The 22,595-nt window shown below is 39.7% G+C and overlaps 1 protein-coding gene across 1 annotated transcript in view; it reads left to right on the plus strand.

Moving 5' to 3' along the window:
* The window catches only part of LOC122803659 (rab GTPase-activating protein 1-like), an 834,818-nt gene extending 819,654 nt beyond the window's left edge, over positions 1–15,164 (plus strand). Inside the window, exon 10 of the mRNA XM_044073438.1 lies at positions 14,568–15,164. Within this exon, the coding sequence (XP_043929373.1) occupies positions 14,568–14,726 (159 nt within the window). The 3' untranslated portion in view covers positions 14,727–15,164. The remainder of the gene's footprint in view (positions 1–14,567) is intronic.
* The last annotated feature ends 7,431 nt before the right edge of the window (positions 15,165–22,595 follow it).

Genomic DNA, 22,595 nt, shown 5'->3' on the forward strand with positions numbered 1-22,595 from the left:
TGTGTAGAGAGTTGATGTAGGAGATTTTCCAGATTTTGGGGTATATCGGGTATTGTTTCCTTTGTATAGGCACCAAGTTTTGTCTGTTTGCTTAAGTAACTGTTTAGTTTCTTTGGTCAGCCATGGAATATAATTTGATTTAACTCAGACCCTTCTGAGGGGAGCTAGACTGTTTAGAATTTCAAGGAATTGGTGTTAAAGTATTCCACAGCTGAGTCTCGGTGGAAATGTGATAATGGGGACCAGTCACAGTGTTGTAGGAAAAAATTAAACACAGTGGCTGAAAACTGTTTTTTGTTGCAGACATGTTTATAAATTACATTTTTGGTGTGCTAGGTTGATGCCTAAGTAGATAAGTGGGCAGGTGATCATTTAGGCTGTCTGGGAGACATCCTGAATGATATACCAGTGAGGGCTTATTGGTTAAGGACCAGTCTTGTATAGACTGTCTGCTAATATGCTTATCCGTCCTGGTTGGTGTTTTTATCATCTGGATAAATCCATACAGTTTTATGAAATTGGAGGGGTTATCTGAGGCACAGGTACACCAGTCAGTATTGCAGTCCCCCATTATAATTCTTCTTGGTTGAATGTGGAGGATGACCAGGATAGGAGGTTCTCAACAATGGATGGATTGTTTCTGGGAGGAATATAGACTGAGATGATGATAATATATTTTTTGGGTTGACTTCAAGACAGCAGCTTAGTATTTCTGTGCTATTGATGCCTTGGGGGGGGGGGTGTTAATTGTAATTGTTCAAGTTTTAGAGTATCTCTATAAATTATGGTTATACCGCCACCATGTTTATTTATTCTATCAAGTCTGTGGATACTGTAACCTTGGTAGTAGGAGTTCATTGTCTTTTATATGGGGTTTTAGCTAGGTTGATGTTAAAACTGCTATGCTGTTGTTATAAAGGGAGAGGGAAGCATGGAATTCATGCACTTTATTTAAGATGCTCCCCAGGTTCATATTGATGAATAGAAAGTTGGAGTTGTTACATCGTAGGTTGGTGAGGGTTTGGGGGGGGGTGTTTGGACTAAGAGGTATCTATTGTGTTGGTTTAGGGTCAGGGTTTGGGTGGATGTCACCACTTAGTTTCAGTTGTTTTTTTTTGTGTAAGAAATGATGTGTGAGTTTTGGTGCTGGTCTAGTTTATTTCTGAATGAGATGTGGGGAGATAAGTAGCTGAATTCATCTGTATGTGAACAGTTCTACTTTGGAGCTGTTAAAGAGGTGTGGTGCTATGAAAATATTATTATGGTAGGTATAGGGTGTGATGGGGAAAGGGTAGGCAGGAGAGTGGATGCTTGTGATTGCATGACTATGATATGAGATGAGATGGAGAACTGTTGTGAGTAAGCTGAGAAGAGAGCTATGTAAGTGTAACATTGTTGTGTATATATATATATATATATATATATATATATATATATATATATATATCATCATTCTCTTTCGGCTTTTCCCGTTAGGGGTCGCCACAGCGGATCATCTCTTTCCATTTCTTCCTATCCTCTGCATCTTGCTCTGTCACACCAACCGCCTGCATGTCCTCTCACACCACGTCCATAAACCTTATCTTAGGCCTTCCTCTATTCCTCTTACCTGGCAGCTCCATCCTTAGCATCTTTTTCCCAATATACCCATCATCCCTCCTCAGCACATGTCCAAACCAACGCAATCTCGTCTCTCTTGCTTTGTCTCCAAACTGTCCAACATGAGCTGACCCTCTAATATACTGATTCCTAATCCTATCCATCCTAGTCACACCGATTGCAAATCTTAACATCTTTAACTCTGCCACATCCAGCTCTGACTCCTGCCTTTTTGTCAATGCCACTGTCTCCAACCCATATAACATAGCTGGTCTCACTACACTCTTGTAGACCTTCCCTTTCACTCTTACTGATACCCGTCTGTCACAAATAACTCCTGACACTCTTCTCCACCCATTCCACCTTCATTCATATATATATATATATATATATATATATATATATATATATATATATATATATATATTATTACTTATAGGTAAAGATAGTGAGGAATTAGTGAGGAGATGGTTTGTGGGGAATGAAAAGCTATAACACTGAGTGCTAAGGGATAAGGTGGGATAGGGAGTCACAGATGATTTATCAGTTATTAATTGATTGTATGGGAGGTTTTTTGGTGGTGATTGGATGACTGTGTATGATGGGCGTGATGAGTTTAAAATAAATGTAAGGGTTATGGGGGTGGGTGGGAATTGGGTAAGGAGCAGAGTGGAACCTGAGAGCAGCAAGAGTGAATGGAGCAGGAAGAACCTGGCTACACCACCACAAATTATAAAGTATCACTTTACAGGTGAAAGTGGAAACTTTTATTTTTCTTTACTATTAGATGTTCTATCTTAGGAGTAACTTTCTATTAGTTAATCCACCTAATTTCAATTTCCCAATAGTAGGAAGAACAGTGGGTCACACTTGGGGCGCCACAACTGTTAAAAATGCTTAAAATAGTGGGAGGAAAAGCCATTTTATTTCAAATTGGAAGACCTCTAAGGAAAATACCTTGTATTGCAAACACAGTATTGGGCTACTTAGGTATTCAACCCCTGTTACTTTACTGATCAAATACCAAATTGTTGGTTTTAGGTGGGCTGCAACTGTATAATGGTGGAGGAGGATGAGTAGGCGAGTAGTAACCTAACCTAAGCTACCTGCCTCCGCGAAGGTGCACTCCACAAACAGATGAATGTAATACAAAAGCCTGAGATATCTAGAGAAACAATAAGGATTAGTGAGAAGGTATGCCATCTACATTACCTTCAGAGTATCAGCGTACTTTGTATTGTATTTCCCTGCTGGAGACTTTGCCCAGTAGTGGACACCTTTTGTTAAAGTTAAATGATGTTGGTGATCAACCCAAGAGATTCATAATGAGTGGGCGCATGTTCAGGCTTTTGGTGGCTAAAAGAAAGGAATACAGAGTTGAGATTACATGCCTAAGCAGATGGAAAGGCAACAGAGGAGAGGGAAGAAGGAGATACTAATTGAGGAGTGCCATCAAATTATAGTGAAAACAACAGTTATGACATTAGTTCAATAACTCAGAAAATATCAGTTTTATACTCCTACTTTACCTTGAAAAATAACACAACTACCACGAATGAAGCTAATTAAGCATTCTGAAGTTGGATGCATTTAACCATGTACCTGAACAGTATGTAACAAGTCATATATTATATTCCTTATTCTGCTAAACAGCTCTAAATTACTTTGTAGGGGAGCAGATGCCAGCTTTTAGGTAATGCTAATGTTTACACAAGTAATGCACATCCACACTTTCATCACATTGTAGGGAAGCAGACGCCAGCTTTTATTCCATTATACATAAGTATGGTTAGGCGTGTTATGGAGCAGGATTCTGACTTTTCTAGGTATAGTAGTGGTGATGTGAACAAAGCTAAGAAGGTACAAAAATATTTTGCAAAGCAAATTGTATAGTATAGAAATGTATGTTGTAGTGGAAGATTAAAGTTCCTTAGATTGCACTCAGTGCATTATAGACTAATGAAGGAGGACCTAATTGGGGGTATAAATGTTCCTAGAACCCTTTTTTGTGTATAACAGCTTTTAGTTTGTTCTGTCACAATTTATGTAGAAGAAATAATAGTTTTGATTTTGCTAATAGGGAACTACAATGGCATTAAGAAAATACATTTCTTTACAAGAGTATCTAGGTTATGGAACTATTTACCAGTTCCTGTCAGAAGATGTAAATGTCTGATTCATTTTAAAAGGTAGATGGGTTTTCATTTTGATGAATAAAAGTATTTATGACCACAGTGGAATGGATGTGGCTTATAATGACCAGCTCTGAGGCACCGAGCCTAGCAATATTGCTGTAACATTGTAACATTACAAAACACAATGTATTGGGATACGGATGATGTGGATGATTGCAGATGTTATGGAAGGGGGTCTTAAAGGGTCTGGTAGCAGGCTTAGTCAAGATGCTAGTTTACTGGGTATACCGGAGAGGGGTAGCTAGAGTGGAGCGAGAGCAAAAGAGAATGAAAGGGAGTGAAGGGAGTATCATGGTATTGGACTGGAATTGTTTTTAACAACCAGAAGGAGATGGGAAAGTAAACTGAGGAGTTAGTGTGTTGATGCTGAAACATTTAGTATTGGGCTGAGGGTTGGCATAATGGTTAAGGTGTTTACCTTGGGGACAAGAGGTATAGGGTTGATTTTCCCCAAGGGAAATTCACTATGCTTAAAATGGCCCACAAGGGCACATAGCTTAGTACCTACCTATAATACTGTATTGATGTTCTTCATTCCAAATTGCTGCAGTCCTAACTATTGGGTAGTCCGCTGTCCAGTCGGCCCGAATACCAGAGTATATGGCTGACGTCGGTCAGGGCGCATTAGACTGACGTCAGTACGTCAGGGTACTAATGCGCATGACCGACGTCATATCCTCAGTCTTTTTTGCCGCATGGTCCGATGCAGAAGCAGTTTTGCGAGTGCAGGTTGGCGTTCTGAAATTTTCTGAAGTCGGAGTTTCAGACCGAATCAGAGTTGGCTAAGTACCCCGTTGGGGAATATTTTGGTTTTTTCTTGCCTCAGTATTTAACCGGATGTCAGAAAAAGTGAATAACTGTATTTCTTGTGGGAAACAGATACCTCATAGGGATTACCATACCTTGTGTATACCTTGTTTAGGGCCTGAGCACGACGTTGTTGGATGCCGCCGTTGTGCTAGGTTTAACAACCGCACTATTACGAGAAGCTTGGACTGTCCCAGCTTAGTGTTTGGGAAGCGTTGCAATTATAAAATGCCGCCGGATGCTCCGACGCCCGCTTGGCCCAAGAAGCGCAAGGACAAAACAGCGAAGCCTAGGGTTGATGAACCGGCAGTCCCGGACGCCGGTTCTTTAGAAGGCTCAGTGGAGCCAGAGGTTTTGCCAGGAGTTTCTTTGGAGTCTCAGGCAGAGACTTTACTGTTACAGGATGTGCCTTCTCAGGAGGTAGGCCAGGCTGAGGGGCTTCTCAGGTAACTGTTCTTCCCTCTCTTCCCAAGGTAGTTAGAGCCTCTCCTTCTGTTTCCAAAACTTCTTTGAGAGGTAGGCCAAGTTTAGCTTCAGTGGGGTTTCTCCTAGCACTTCAGGTTCTGTGCCTAAGAAACATATGCTTAAAATGGCAGAAGATTTGATTACTATGATTAGAGGTTCTATGCCCCCTCCTGATAAGAGGCCTAGGGTGGAACCTGAGTTTGATAGTTTTGAACAGTTTTCAGAGGCTTCTGAGTCTTCTGCGGAAGATTTGCAGGAGTATCCTCCTTATTCTGATTCTGATGTGGATGATTCCACTCCTACAGCTTCTCCTCCTGAGGATTTCTCATTTTCAGAGACTCTGCATTCCATGAGGGAGCACTTTAAATGGGAAGGCCAGGATTACTCTGATTCCAGGAAAAGGCTTAGGGAATTCTGGTTTTTACCCCAGCATAGGCCCTTAGCTATACCTCCTGTGTTGAATGTGGTGGAAGATGTTTTTGCAGAGGCTTCCCTGAACCCTGATTCTTTGCCTCCTGCTCCTGTTAAACCTGATAGGTACTCTAGGGTGCCTGAAGCTCATAAGTATCTTTTAAGAGTCCTAGGGCAGACCCGGAAACTGTTTCTCAGGGACCTAAAGGTGTTAAGGCCTCTGTGGTTAAAAACCCTGTTCCCACTGATAAAGAGGCAAGGGCTTTGGATAGATGGGGAAAGAAAGTGTATACTTCTTCCACTTTAGCCATGAGGGCGTTGAATTGTCAGTTTCACATGCTAAAATATCAAAATTATCTCCTTTCACAACTGAAATCTAAGGTGGATGCTTTGGCGGAAGGTATTGAGTGTAAAGAGTTGCTGGATTTAGTTCATGTGTCTGAACAAGTGGGTAAGCATTCTTTGCAATGTGGTTTTGATGCTGTACAGGCCTCCTCGAGGGTGGCTGCCACTAGTTCTGTTCTTCGCAGGCATGCCTGGTTGAGGGATCAGAATTTAGCTGAGCATGTTAAGACAAGGATTTTGGATGCTCCTTTACAGTCTGATGTGTTGTTTGGTTCGCCTGTGGAAGCAGTTTTAAAGAAAATGGAGGACAAAGCTAAGTCTATGCAAACTGTTACAGATTTTTTGCAGGTGCAGCCACCGAAGTTTAGTAGAAATTGGCCTACTAAGGGATGGGCATATCCTGCTTATGATTCCCAGTCTAGGGGTAGGTCTAGACGTGGTAGGGGCAGAGCTCAAGGTTCTTTTAGGCCTAGAACAGGGAGTTCACCTGCTCAGACTTCTGGTGAGGGCAGGGGTCAGTCCTTTCGTAAACAGACCCAATGACCTGCCTTTTCTCATCTGGCAGCTCCTTTGGGAGGAAGACTGTCTCTTTTCAAAGAAAATTGGGATTTAATTACTCAAGACAGATGGGTGTTGGATATCATTCACCACGGTTACAGGTTTTATTTCCATACATTGCCCCCTTTCAAAGGCATGCCAGACGTTCCTCCTCCACAAAGGAAAGAGGCTCACAAGCAAATTTCTCTGTTACTCCAAATAGGGGCCATTCAGCCAGTCCCTGTATCAGAAAGGGGCCTAGGTTTTTATTCTCGCCTGTTCCTAGTACCAAAGAAGGGGAACACGTGGAGACCAATTTTGGATTTATCTATCCTCAACACTTATCTGGACATTCCCAAGTTCAAGATGTTGACGTTACAACAGCTTTTACCTCTGCTGGGCAAAGATCACTGGATGGTAACTTTAGATCTCAAGGAAGCTTACCTTCATGTGCCTATAAGACTAAGTTGCAGGAAGTATCTGCGTTTTCGAGCTGGAAATTCTCATTATCAGTTCTCTGCATTGCCCTTTGGCTTATCTACTGCGCCCAGAGTATTCACAAAGGTTCTGGCTCCAGTGATAGCTTACTTCAGGCTAAAAGGAATTCAAATCTATCCTTACTTGGACGACTGCCTGATTCTGGCTCAAGAAAAGGAAGACCTTCTACAGCATCTGGAATATGTTATAGCAGTGCTAAGATGCCTAGGGTATTCTGTGAACGAAATAAAGTCCAGTCTAGTACCCTCTCAAGACATGTGCTTTCTGGGTGTGAGACTGAATACAGCAGCCCAGATGGCCTTTTTAACCCCGGACAAACAAAAGAGTCTATCCCTTTACTTCCATCAACTATCTCATCAGTCCGTGCTGACTGCAAGGACAGTCCTTCAAGCATTAGGGTTCATGGCATCTTGTATTCTGGTGCTTCCCAATGCCAAACTGCATATGAGGAAGCTGCAATGGTATCTCAAAATGTATGGACACAGCACTGCCAGGATTTGGACACTGTCATTCAAATAATACCTTGCCTTCAAAAAGAATTTTTGTGGTGGGCTCAGGAATGTCACCTAAACAAGGGACTCTCTGTGACCCGGCCAGAGGCGAGTCAGATTTTAACGACAGATGCCTCGGACATTGCTTGGGGAGCTCATCTAAATGGAAAGTGGATACAAGACAAGTGGCCTGCCAGACTACAGCATCTACATATCAACATGAAGGAGATGTTAGCAGTCCAGTTTGCATTACTGGCTTTCAAGGAGTTACTTCTTCCAGGGCAGGTGTTGATTCTAACAGACAACACAACTGTCATGTGGTACATCAACAAACAAGGGGAACACATTCTTATCCTCTATGCAGGCAAGCAATGATTTTATGGGAGACTGCGCTCAGCTTGCAACTAACTCTTCAGGCAAGGTTTCTGCCGAGCACAGAACTCCTTAGCAGATGTGTTAAGCAGACAAATCATGGATCCCCACGAGTGGAAACTGGATCTTCATGTATTTCAGAAATTGACAGTGTCATGGGGAACTCCAGACATAGATCTGTTCGCTTCTCCACTAAACCACCAGCTGCCAAAGTTTTGCACAAAGGGGTTTCATCACACAGCTTGGAAAGTGGATGCTCTTTCTTTCAGTTGGAAAAATCTTCATGTGTATGCCTTTCCACCTCTGCCTCTTCTTCCAAAGGTGCTCTTAAAGGTCAGACAAGACAAGCCAAGGATGATTTTAATAGCTCCAGATTGGCCTCGCAACACTGGTACCCACTACTAAGGAGTCTGGTAAGGAAGCCTCCATGGCCTTTACCTTTGATTCCACATCTGTTATCTCAGAAGGACGGTCATCTGCTCAATGTCAAGCTTCACTCTCTTCATCTAACAGCCTGGCATATTCTGTGTTGAAACACAGCAGGTCTCAACTTCCTCAACAAGTTTTAAATGTGATTATGGAAGCTAGAAGACCTAGTACAAGGAAAGTGTACGCAGAAAAATGGAAGAGATTTTTATTTTGGAGTACAGCAAAGAATTTGGAGATTTCTGAGCCTAATTTGAGTGTGGCTCTTCAATATCTTACTGAGTTATTGGACAAAGGTTTGTCCTTCTCTTCCATTAAGATTCATGCTGCAGCAATTTCAGCTCACTATGATTGTGACCCACCATTGTTTTCGCATCCTTTGTTCAAGCAGTTTCTTAGAGGGGCAAAGAATATAAGACCCCCACGTAGAGCTCCTACTCCTGCTTGGGATCTCAATTTTGTGTTGGAAAAACTTACTCTACAACCTTTTGAGCCTGCGGCTACTGCTGAATTGAAATACTTGTCATGGAAGACTGCTTTTCTGTTGGCTATTACTTCTGCAAGAAGGGTGTCTGAGTTGCAGGCCCTTATGGCAGTAGAGCCCTTTTGATTTTCCATAAGGATAGGGTATCATTACGTACTAATCCTTCCTTTATGCCTAAGGTGGTTTCTAGTGTGGCTTTAAACCAAACTATTCATTTACCTACTTTTTATGCAGACCACCAAAATAAAGGGGAAAAGATTTTGCACACTTTAGATGTACACAGGCAATTGCGTTATTATTTAAGCAGGACTAAGGATTTTAGGCAGTCTCAGCAGTTGTTTGTTTCTTTTGCTTTGGGTTCGAGGGCAAGCCTGTGTCAAAACAAACTATTTCTAGGTGGATTGGGTTTTGCATTGCATTTTGTTATTCCCATCATGGCAAGGAGATTCCAGCTGGGATTAGACCTCATTCCACTAGGGCCACTGCCACTTCAACAGCATTTCTAAGGGGTGGCAACTAAGGATATTTTGGAGGCAGCTACTTGGAGTTCAGTGCATACTTTCTCTAAGCATTATCACCTTCCTCTCTACTCTAAGTCTAGGGCTGGTTTTGCCACAGCTATTTTGCAAGGCATGTTGTCAGCTCCTGCTTCTTTATGATTTGCCAGCCTCCCTTACCTCTGCTTTGGGATTCTACCCAATAGTTAGGACTGCAGCAATGTGGAATGAAGAACATAGTACAGTTTTGTACCTACCATAAATGTAGATGTTCGAGGATCCACATTGCTGCAGTCCAATTTACCCTCCCTCCTTCCCTCTGTGTTTAGGGGTGGTTGTGTAGGTGAGGTTATATGCTGATATTTTTGTATATATTTTTGTATATATTGTACATATTTTTGGTGCAGGTATATTGGGCCTTGTCTTTTTAGGGTCTTCTGACATCTGGGGCAAGAAAAGACTGAGGATATGACGTCGGTCATGCGCATTAGTACCCTGACGTACTGACGTCAGTCTAATGCGCCCTGACCGACGTCAGCCATATACTCTGGTATTCGGGCCGACTGGACAGCGGACTACCCAATAGTTAGGACTGCAGCAATGTGGATCCTCGAACATCTACATTTATGGTAGGTACAAAACTGTACTTTTACCCCACATCAATGCTAGAGTGTAAGTAATAAATAGTCAGGTAATAAGTAAATTTTACTCTCACATCCCACCAACACCTCAACTTAACATAATTCATAATCTAGTTGTCACAGTGTTAAACAGAAATCTGTAAGGATTTTGAAGTCTGCTACTACTCAGGGAGGAGTACTAGTCATTTATAACTCTTGTATGGCACATTCACCAGGCCAGACAAGAACAGTACAAATATGATCTACCTGCCTAAGAAAAGAATCTATGATGTCTCTAGGACTCTGAGGACCTTTAAATATGACAAATGTAGTTACAACCTAGTGGTAGACCACATGAGAGTGAATGACCCCAGGCATTCTAATTTGAGTGGTATGCAAAAAATATAGGACAGAACTTTCTTAGGTATGTGAAGAGGCAGGAAGGACACTTGCCTTCACCAGGAATGTTGCCTATATATCAGGACAAGATAATTCACTTCAACAGTTGGCTAAGTAGTTGGTGTCATTCACAGGGCATCCAGTATCTGAGATGAGATGGTAAGTAAGGCATCATGCTTTGGTATGGATGGCTTGTACCCCAGTGCCTTTTTTAAGCAAAGTTCAATTGATGGACACTCCAACAAAGCAAATTCAGAATGTCTTCTAAGTGCAGTTGTAAATCTAGACAACATGTTGGCACTGCTCAGTGCTAGAAGACTTACTTTAAAAATCTGGGCAACAACAAGGTGACGCTGCTCAGTGCTAGAAGACTGACTTTAAAAATCTAGACAACAACATGGTGACACTGCTCAGTGCTAGAAGACTTACTTTAAAGATCTAGACAACAACATGGTGGCACTGCTCACTGCTAGAAGACTTACTTTAAAGATCTGAGCAAAAACAATGTGGCATTGCTCAATGCTAGAAGACTTGCATTAAAGATCTAGACAACAACATGGTGGCACTGCTCAGTGCTAAAAGATTTACTTTAAAGATCTAGACAACAACATGGTGGCACTGCTCAGTGCTAGAAGACTTACTTTAAAGATCTAACAACAAGGTGGCACTGCTCAGCGCTAGAAGACTGACTTTAAAGATCTAGACAACAACATGGTGGCACTGCTCAGTGCTAGAAGACTTACTTTAAAGATCTGGGCAACAAAAATGTGACATTGCTCAGTACTAGAAGACTTACTTTAAAGATCAAACAACAACATGGTGGCATTGCTCAGTGCTAAAAGATTTACCTTAAAGATCTAGACAACAACATGGTGGCACTGCTTAGTGCTAGAAGACTTACTTTAAAGATCTGGACAACAACAAGGTTAGAAGATTTACTTTAAAGATCTAGACAACAACATGGTGGCACTGCTCAGTGCTAGAAGACTTACTTTAAAGATCTGGGCAACAACAAGGTGGCATTGTTTAGTGCTAGAAAACTTACTAGAAAGATGTTAGAACATGAGGCCCTCTTGCAGCTTGAACATGTACATATCTGTTACTGAAACCTGGTTCCAGTGCAGTGCAAGCACTTCCTCCTTACCAGGATTCAGCACTTAACAGGCTGTCAAACATAGGGTTAACTTCAGGGTAGTATCTGTTTTTGTCAGAAATCCTATTACCTCATCGAAACAGCTCTCATCAAAATCAACCACTGCATTATTTCTTCCTACAAATCACCATCAGAATCCCCCGAAGACCATGATAACTACCTCACTTCACTTGAGGGGGTCTACTTTCAAACCCTAACAATGTCAAGTTAGGAGACTTCAACTATCCACATAGTGATTAAAATACACAATGGGCAAATAAATATTCTCAGTGTTCCTTTAACATCATACATGTAAATACCACTGAACAAATTGTTAAACTCTCCACTAGGGTGTGAAACACTCCCTGTCTAATTCTTATTAACGTAGACCTGACCTGTACCCCACCATGTGTCACTACATCCTTGGTAAAATCACAAATCAATAATCCTTTCCTTTCAGCCTTTTTTCTTTCTCTGCCCAACCAACATGTCAGTCTTTAGAGACTTCTCTATAGCTTACTTACTGCAGCTCTTAGATGACCTTGTCAAATTTCACAGAAAATTGACACCAAAGGAACCAAACGAAAAGGCGGCCTGTTCAGCTGTGACTTCTACCAAGACCTCAGTAAAGAGAAGTGTGACAGACAAGAGTTTCAGAGAGACACTCCTCAAGTCATGTCTCTCAGAAGAGGTATAGTGCAGCAATAGCAGTCCCAAAGGCAAGACCAGCCATTCAGAGAGAGCAGTTCTGTTAATTACCCTGCATTTGGAAGACTGCTGAAGAAACTAGAGAGCTGTATGGACTGTTTGAGCCTCAATAGATTGAAAAGTTGCATTTATTAAAATAAGTGTCTTTTGACTATACACAGATGTATTTTTTGATGTAAAAAGACCATAACATGCTCGGTATAGAGTTAAGGTTAAATTTAAATGATCAGTGTAGGGTAATGCATGCTATGTCAAAGATGAGTGTAAAAGATGCTGTATATGCTTTAAATGCTAATCTGTTATACAGGAATTTGCATGTTATTTGACCCACAATTTTTATGCAGTGTTTAGTCTTATTAAGGATCACATGGAGGTTAGACCACATCCTCATTGTCTGCTTGTATTTGCTCACCATCTTGACAAACTCAGATATTACACTATATGTCTGCATCTAGCAGGTAATTTAAATATGCATATCGCAGTCTACTAATTATTTCAGAAGTTGGAAAAAAGAATTGAATCAACCATTCAATTTGTTTTTGTAAAAAATTGAAGCTCTATTTTTGTTATTTTAGGGCACAATGATTCTAACTTGCTGTACTGACTAATGCTTCAGATATCTATCTGTCTCTATATATATTTTTTTATTTTCTATTTACATAGCAGTAAGGGGTCCACTACCTCTGCTTTGGTACATCTCCTGTCATGTGTGGCATCCATTACTGTATACACTGATCTTTCTGCAGTTGAATCACTGTCCTGTCCTGTACAAGGGGTTAAGGACTTTTGTATCTCTTCAATATATTCCCAAGTTATGCAGTCCATCATTTTATAAGCCTTTTAATTTAAAAAAGTGAGCTACTATATCATAATTAAAAAAAAGTATTGAAACCACAGCTATATTAACTACTTTCATCTTAAGCAAAACTTCATCAAATCATAACAACATAAAAACAAAAATCAACACTTTTTAGCAGAAAATTTTTATCAGTACTCAGAATAATATATGAAACATGGTTTATTCCTCCATTTTGTGCCTCTAAACCTAGAACAGTGAACAGGAAAGTTAGATTTCTACTCAAGATTAGAAGCAATGAGTTTATATTATTTTAAATTCAAGCCAGAAAAAAAGTAAAAGTTAAGAGATGCCATGACCTGAATTAAGCCCTTCATTGAAAAGAAACCTTGTTATGGCAGCATGTTTTACATTTCAGTTCATGTTTAGTCTAATCTGCAGCTCAGTGCTCAGACAATTAACATATGGAAAGTAGGGCTCCTTCTAGTCAGTAAGCAAGTGAATGGATTTCCTAGTTTCAAATATAGAAGAGAGCTAGTGAGCTTCCAACATTTAAAGCCCCAAGTGGGAAACCAACAGAATCCATACATTTTAATTTATGATTAGTTTAATGCAAAAACCAGAGCTCAGAGATGCTTTGAAATACTTCTGGACCACTACTTGTTCTGCTATCTGCATGACTTTCCTTACTACATCTACTAGCATTCTTAACCTTCTGCAGTCCCCAACAAACAAGTCCTACAGCCATACTACCAGGTCTATATTACCTAATCAAAACGGCTAAACACTGAACGCTGTTTCATCGACCACTAAACATTGAGCTACCATTTATGCGAAAGGTCAATTCAGTGATTTCTTTTATAGGGAAAAGAAAATCACTTGGCCGTTGTTATGAAATTGCCCTATTCCCCACTGTAGTGCAATCTCGAAGTTGGTATATTTAGTGAGGGGGATGTGGGGGGCACAGCCCCCCACTTTGCAATGTTTGAAGTGGTGTGTCATTTCTTGGTTGGCCAAGTGATTTTTTTTCCCTAGAAAAGAATCATTGAATTGGCCCTTTGCATAAATGGTAGATCAATGTTTAGTGTTCCATGAAATGGTTTTCATTGTTTAGCTGTTTCAATTAGGTAATATAGACCCATACTACCACCCCATCCCACACCTAAGTCATTGGACCATCACTCCCTTCTGCTGTCTTCCAGGCTCCAGTCCTTGCATCCCTCATTGGTCTTGCTGCCTTTTCATTTTTCTGACTTACATATCTATCATACTGGTTTCCTCAGACCTTCTCTGCCTTTTGCTAATCTCACCCCTTTCGCCACTATGTGCAGTTCCTTGTTAATTTTGATTTCATTGCTAGTGCAAATAATCGCTGCCAAAACACCACTTTTCTGCTGCTGCTGCTGCTTCTCCATCTGTTGCTCATTATCCCTTTCCCTCACTCCTAGCCATATATCTTACCAAATCTTTTTTGGCCTGCACTATCAACTTGCTGCTTTATTTCTGATTTTTTGCATTGTTTTTATCCAGCTTTACATTGCTCAATAAACCGTTGCCTTTATTTCACTAATTGACTTAAGAAATTCCTTTCACATACCTTGACATCTTGGATGTTACCATTCAAATATTTTTCTTGCGCATCTTTTTTATTACCAGATTCATAATGAAAAAAGTTTCTTTTTATTTATTTATTTATTTATTTTTAGGTCATATCAACAGCTTGCATTATTGGAAATTAATAAAAGGTGTAATTTTTTTCTAAATTGTTTTGTTTGCCTTTTACAGGAACTTGAACACCAAAGAGGGGCTCTGTTAAATGAAATCCAAACTGCAAAAAATTCTTGGTTTAGTAAAACTCTGAGCTCTCTGAAAACTGCCACAGGAACTCAGCAAGCTCATCTCCCTTCTCAGCCACAGGCCGAGCCCTCCAAACAAAGTACATAGCTTTGCCAGTGCAAGGAAGACAATAGCACAAGACATTTGCAGCAAGTGGGATTTCTGCCTGTTCTTCTGCTCTGACTGACAACACGTGAAGGATGGGAACAAGTGTAGTGCTGGACAGGCTACCAACCTCGCAAATAAAAAACTGAAGCATTAGAACAATGTTTCATAAAGACACTAAGACCCTCACCCATTCTGACCTGCTGGTGGTGATTGTTTCATAAGTTTGCTTTTATCTTTGTTTTTCTAATATATTAAAGTAATTCAGAGTTGTTTAATGATTATTAAGTAATTATTATAGATGATTTTTATCTTGTACAGAATGAAACTACATGGAATTTTTTGTCATATTTTCTGGGAAAGAAACAACACTGAGTGACATCAGTGTGACTTTGTATGAACAAATTCTTGGAAATAAAGCACACTGTAAAATGCCTCATAGCTGATGTGGATGGGTTGAATTAGTGCTTGATGGCAGATTACTGGAGCATGATTCTGATACTAACATATCTTTTGAGGCCTCAGAAATAGCTGATTTGGATGGGTTGAATTAGTGCTTGATGGCAGATTACTGGAGCATGATTCTGATACTAACGTATCTTTTGAGGCCTCAGAAATAACTGCTGCAACTAGCACACTAAGTCAAGGGCTACAGTCTTGAGAGCAAGAATAAAAGGTAGCTAGTTAGTGCAGCTAGGAATGTAATACAGTAGCTATCCTCACCCACAATTATGCAAGTTTGATGGCTGATTGAGACCTGAGGGCTGGGTATTTATTTGAGGTCCCAACCTGTTTTTAACACAGTTTTAATAAGAAGCAGTTTGGTTGCACATTCATTAGAACACTGTGGCAGATGGCAGGTGTCATGGCTTTTAGCATTGGATTCATACATATAGAATGTGAGTATTCTGATGAATTCATATTACTTGTTCTCTAATAAAAAAATGAACCTTTTTATTTAATATTATTAAAAAGGTGAATTGAGTAGTTTAACTGTTATGAGGTACAAATACTATAAAAGGAAAACTCTACCTTAAAATTAAAAAAATATATATTTTTTCACTATATCTCTGTTTTTTTAGCTGTTTTAACATCTCAAAATCACTCTGCTTCTTATAGAATTGTAATGTTTTCTGCAAAATGGCTGCCAATGGTGCTTGACATATCAACGTGATCTTATTTTTCTTCAAGCCTTTCTCATTCCCATAATCCATTTCAAGTATGTTTTAAATGAGTCAAGCTAGACATAAGTAAGTAGTAGTATATTCCCATGCCATTGGCAATATAATGGGATTACTGTCAGTCTCTTGTCATCTTATATGCTGTCTGTAACAGGACTGCTTTTTATTTCTTGAATGGCCCTCATTTGTGTGTTCATAGGTTCATAGGTAGGTACTAGGCTATCTGCCCAAGGGCCTACATAAGCCTAGCCAGCAAGGTTCCATAGCTTATGCCACCCAAGAAAGTTATTTTCCTGTGCCACTTTCCATCAGAGACACAGAAGTGATCCCAGGGGTGTATTTCCTATTTCCCATCCACTCGTCAAGATTTTTCTTGAAGAGTGCTAATGAAGAACTTTGTTTGACATAGATGGGTAGCTTGTTCCAGAATATAGGAAGTCTCTGGGACTTGAATCTATCCCTCCAGCGTGTCCTGTTTATTGTGGTGACAAGGTTTAGGTCCCTAGAGCATGTAGCTCGGAGAGATTGGGATTTCTTTAGGTGTAGCATGTCCAACAGCTCTGGGTTTGACATAGCTTTATATGTTAGGCAGAGATCACCTCAGAGTAGGCAATATGCTATGGAGTAAAGCTGGAGTTTTTTGAGGCGGTCAGTGTAGGGCATTTGTTTAAGGCCAGTAATCCTCTTTGTGAGGTACTTCTGTGGCCTTTCCAGCTGCTGCAGATGTCTTGTTAGGTACATTCAAAAAGGGGCGTTGTACTCTATAATAGGTCTAATGAGTGACGAGCAGAGGGGAACAATGACCTCTTTTTTCCTGGATGAGAACCCTTTTGTGATGAGCTGTGCCACGTAGAAGGACTTCCTGACTACTGTGGCGATGTGACTATCAAAGGGAGAGACTACTGTCCACCTGGGTCCCAAGGTCTCTTATCACACATTCGGTGTTAAGTAGATTGCCGTCTATGTGGTAGTTCATGGGTACAGAGTTTTTACCAAAGGGGATGACACTGCACTTTTTGGCATTGAGCTTGAGGCCATGTTTCTGACACCAGTCATCTGTCTCAGTGAGGCCCTGCTGTAGGATGTCCACATCATTTGGGGACTTGACTATGGCTCCTAGTTGGCAGTCATCTGCGAACTTCGTTAGCCAGAGGCCTTCTGTGTTAACCTGTACTTCAGTGAAGTAGATACCAAACAGGAGAGGTCCCAGGATGGAACCCTGTGGTACTCCACTTGTCACTGCTTTGAGGTCAGATTTGGAATCTGCAACTTTTACAGTATGGGTTCTGTCAGTGAGCCAGTTGGCAACCCATCTTGTGACATAGGGATTTATACTTAGTTTAGTGAGTTTAGCTATAATTCCAGAATGGGGGATGGTGTTGAAAGCCTTGGCAAGGTCAAGATAGGCTGTGTGAACCACCTTACCCTTATCCACAGCTTTGGTGACTGCCTCAAAGAAGTCGATCAGGTTTAGGAGGCATGATCTGCCTTTCACAAACCCGAACTGGGTGAGATCCAGAGTTTGGATGTTACCAATGTCTTTGTTTATGAGTTCCATGATGATACGTTCCATGGCCTTGCAGACCAGGCTCGTCAGGCTAATAGGTCAATAGTTCCCAGGATCAGTGGTAGCTCCCCCTTTGTGGAGTGGGATAACTGTTGCTGTGCACTATTCAGTGGGCACAAAGCCTGATGTGAGGCTATTATTGAACATGGTGCTTAAGTGGGGAGCCAGTTCATTCTGAAGTTCGTGAAAAACATGTTTTTCAGGGCTTGTTTTATAGTATTCTAAGGAGTTATACAGCCGCAACCAAAACACTAGCTAAATTGCAGGCCTTTGTTAAATATATCTTTTTGTAGTCCAAGATGAATTGACAGTTCCCTCCCCCTATAATTTGGTAAATTTACTGATACTTTAGAAGAAATATAAGAAAAATATTTTCTGAATTCACTAAATGTCACAGACATCTTTGATACTACATTCAAGTCATCTTAAAATGTAAAGTAGTATAAACAACAAACATTTAAAGTTTAAAGCTTAGCATTTCAATACTGTGATGCTACTTAAATAAATTTGTCAAAACAGGTGACAACTGCCTTTCAACCACTGACTGAACTAATTGCTCTGGTTTGCTACAAAAGGTATGGCTACATTGGAAGCAACTGTGAATCAGTGTAAATTCTCCATCTCTGCAATAAAGACAATGGAAAACAGTTTCATACCTCTCTGTCTTGTTTACAGCAGCCTGAGCTCCTGACATCAGCAGGACTAATTACCCATATAAGATTATCAGCAGTACCTGGCTACCTGACTACAAATTGGGGGAAAATGCTACCCAAGGGTTGAGTTAAAATGTAGGAAAAAGTGAAGATTTCCTTAAACTACTGAATAATCTATGAAATAAGCCATGAATATTTAGGCCAAGCTATAAGACCTGCAAATAATTTCTTAATTCTGGTATTCTCAATAGCAGTAGCACTCTGCTATCAGTGACTTGCTGAGTCCACTAGTAAGAGTACATTTGTGGCATTTATACTACACTTATCATTTGATTTCTTAATGGGTTTTATTGTATTCACTAGTAAGAGCAAAGCTGTAGCATTTATGCTATATCATCATATGGATTCGTAATATGATTTGTTCTATTCAGTATGCTTTGTTTTACTTCATCTTTAACTATAGCAACCTTTTGAAGTGGCACAGGTTGTTGACTACCTGCAACTGAAGATTTTTTTACATTCGACTGAAACTGCTAATTACTGATTTAAAGCAAAACTCCATCTCCTACAGTCTAACTCAACTCTTAGGTTGATTTTCTCCCTAAAATGTGATTCCAGCATTGTGTAGATACCTGAAACCTGCTTGTACTTCATAAAACTTTCATTTCATTGCCTTGGAATCAAAGGAAGGGAAAGACAACACACTTTTTTAAGCTTAACTTCTCACATAATTTGCAAATGAATTTGTCTACACCTGCATGACATAGCACAGATACAGAAAAATTTGTAGTCAGGTATTTAAATGTTTGTTGTATAGAAAGTCTTGCAATTTAGCTACTGTTTTGTTTGCAGCTGTATAGTTCCTTAGTATACTGTAAAATAAGTCCTGATACACACATAAATGAGGGCCACTCAAGAAATAAAAGAAGCAGTCCTGTTACAGACAGTATATAAGATGACAGTGACTGACACTAATCCCATTATATGTCAATGGGATGTGAATACAGCACTACGTCCTTTAGCATGACTCATTTAAAGCAGACTTGACATGGATTATGGGAAAGAAAAAGGCCTGAAGAAAAATTTATTTATTTATTTATTTATTTCACATTTGTTGACCGGGCTAGTCTAACTGGACATATATCCGTTTACAGCAGAGGCCCGGGGAGAAAAGCTCCAGTACAGATAAAATCACAGTGATTTTTAACAATAAAAAATTTTTCTTCATAAAATTATACAAGGTACAAGAGAGAGAATAGCAATAACATTTAAATACTTGTAAGTCAAGTTCTTCAAAAACAATAAAAACTAAATACTAAAGTTAAAATAATAGAAGGCATACCTAAATATTCAACTCTCAACGCTAGAAGGTGTCAGGTAGGAGCTTAGTAAGGGGACAGGAAGAAAAATTGGGCATATTGAGACATACTTTCAGTCGGGATTGGTACAAGGACATAGCCATTGAGATGTAAGATGTTCTTTGACTTGTCTTTTGAACAGAGAGGTGGACTCTAGAGTAGCTATTTCTTGAGGGAGTAGATTCCAGTGTTTACCTATGGAATTTGAAAATAACTCATCCCCAGCTTTATTGTATGATTTAGTTATGGATACTAGGAACTTATTGGCAGAACGAAGTGTGGCTAGGTTCTTATATGGAGAAATAAGTTTAGCCAGGCTCGGAGTATTATCAGGGAAATGAAGGGTCTTATGAATGATAAGTAATTGTTGGTAGAGTAGGTGGTTATTTAGTTCTAGCCAATTTAGTTGTTTGAGGTTGTGACAGTGGTGAGTTCTAAGGGGAGTAGCATTAATGAATCTAGCTATACTGTTATAGCAGGTAGAGAGTTTGTTGATGTTATTTTTAGATAGTGTGGTATATATAGCTGAAGCATAAAAAAGGGTGGAAAGCAGGTGGGTCTGTGCAACGGTTTTTCTAGCTGCTGGGTTAAGGAAGGGTTTAATTCTGTAGAATGTCCCAATTTTTTTATTAACAGCTTTAATAGTAGTGTTAATTTGGTCATCAAAGTTAAGATGGTTGTCAATGGTTACACCTAATAGTCGAGTGGTATTGTCGGGGTTAATACAGGTAGAATTATTTGAGGAGATAGTAAAGAAAGGTGTAGGAGATTTATTAGTAGGAGTAAAGAGAAGAAGCTTTGTTTTTTGGGGGTTAAGGAGGAGGCAGTGCTGCATAAACCATTTTTCAACGTTATGGAAGGTTGTTTGGGTGATGGACTGGAGAGAGGGAACATTTGTAGCAGAGCAGATCAATGTCGAGTCATCTGCATATTGGATGCAGGTCGCTTGTGGCACATTCAAATAAAGGTCATTAATAAATACTGAGAAAAGAAGGGGACCAAGGATAGATCCTTGTGGAACACCAACATTTACTGGGAGTAAGGATGATAGGTTGTTCTCCCAAAGCACTGCTTGTTGCCTGTTTTCAAGATAGCTTCTAAACCACTGTAGAGAATGTGAGCTTAGAGAGAGGAGGTTAAGTTTTTCAAGAAGTATGTTATGGTTAACCATATCAAAAGCTTTTGATAGGTCTATGAATAGTGCAGAAGAGAAACGATTATTATTTCGATTATTATTGATGGAGTCAGCAAAGGAAAGAAGGGCAGTTGTAGTGCTGTGGTGAGGCCTGAAACCATGTTGACAGTCAGCTAGAAGGTTGTTTTGAAGAAGGTAGTCAAGAAATTGTTTGTGTATGCACCTTTCCATTATCTTAGCTAATGGGGACAGTAAGGCAATAGGACGATAGTTGGATAGTTCAGAAGAAGGGCCCCCTTTATGAAGGGGAATTATGTGAGATATTTTCCAAATTGTAGGGATTTTCCTTTCAGAGATGGTCCTATTTATCAGAATAGATATTGGGTGATAAATAGCTTTTGCAGCAATTTGTAAGTATTCGGATGGGAGTTGGTCAGCAGATGGGGTGCAAGGTTTTAGTTTTAAGAGAAGCTTATATATAATAGATGATGAGACAGGTTGGATTTGAAAGGCATTAGTAGAGGCTGGAGAGATATTTTGTGAGGATGCAGTAGGTGTCGGTAATGAGTTGGCTAGGGTTAGAATGGCTTCTGTAAAGTAGTTATTAAAGGCATCTGGGATCTGAGTAGAGCTGTTAAGGTTAAATCCTAAAGGGATAGGAGTAGGAGAATATCCTGGTTTAAGAAGTTTATTAACAAAGAAAATTAGACCACGCTGATATGTCAAGCCCCACTGGCAGCCATTTTGCAGAAAACATATTAAAATTCTATAAGAAGCAGTCACAGTGATTCTGAGATGATAAAATAGTTCAGAAAACAGAGATATAGTGAAAAAATATTTTTTTTTTAGTTCTAAGGTGTAGTTTTCCTTTAACTTGATTGCCCAAAACACCAAGATGGAGTCATTAGTTACTCAGACATGTCTGAATGTTTCATCTTTGTGTTAGATTGTAGTGCAGTAAATATCTAACATGGCAGTTTGTAATGTTCCTGAGTCAAACACTACTGCAGCAAAACTAGGCAACATTATCTTTATATTTGGTTCGAAGAGAGTATAATTCTGGAACACTGGTTAGTGCTGCGACCTTACACTGCTTGATTTTTATTTAGCTAGTTATTGACAGGAAAGTCTGACTGGGTAGAAGCTCATTTTCAGTGGAGGCCTGGGGAGAAAACCTCCAAATTGTTAGTAAACATTTTAAGAACAGTTTTACAATCTTCAAAAATAAAACAAAAACATCTGCAGTTTAAATAATTTTAATAAATAAGACACAATATAAAACATTACTTAAGAATTCTCTAATATTTAGAGAAATTTTAGACAGTTTGTAGAAAAATTAAAGGTAAGTTAGTCTAATACAAACAAGAATTACAATATGAAGTGAGCGAGAAACAGCCGTATGGTATGTTTAGAGAGAAAGTCATGAAACAAATTTGATAGAATTAAGGAAGTGAAGAAGGGAGAGTAAGGAGGTATAAGGAATGAAAAGGTACTTGTTCACATTTAAGGATATAGTTTATCCTGGTTTTGAGCAAGAACACAAACAGATTTTAGCTAGGAAGTCTTTCAAAGTTGTTTTGAAAGATGGGAGGAAGGGTAATGACCTGATGATACAGGAAAAGAGTTCAAGGCCTTAGTAACCTTGTATGAGTACAGACAATGCCCAGCAGATTTGATAGGTTTGTAGACAGACAGGAGTTTTTGGTCACCAGATTGCAAAAAATGACTGAGAACATAGTTGTGTACAATGTTTTTTTCATGCTAGACAGACGGATGCTGGATAATTTTATAGGTAGTAAGAAGCTGTGTATATGTTAGTTGACGAGCCAGTACTAACCAATTTAGGCTTTTTAGTGCTATACAGTAGTGGGTTCTGAAAGGGTTATTTGCTCAAATTTAGCAGCTTTGTTAAAGCATTGTTCAAGTTTCAATTTTAGTGAAACCTGGAGGTTAGTAAGGATGGGAGCATGATAAAGAA

This window comes from Protopterus annectens, chromosome 5.part1 (genome assembly GCF_019279795.1).
Source record: "Protopterus annectens isolate FY-2018-M chromosome 5.part1, PAN1.0, whole genome shotgun sequence".
NCBI classification, from domain to species: domain Eukaryota; kingdom Metazoa; phylum Chordata; order Ceratodontiformes; family Protopteridae; genus Protopterus; species Protopterus annectens.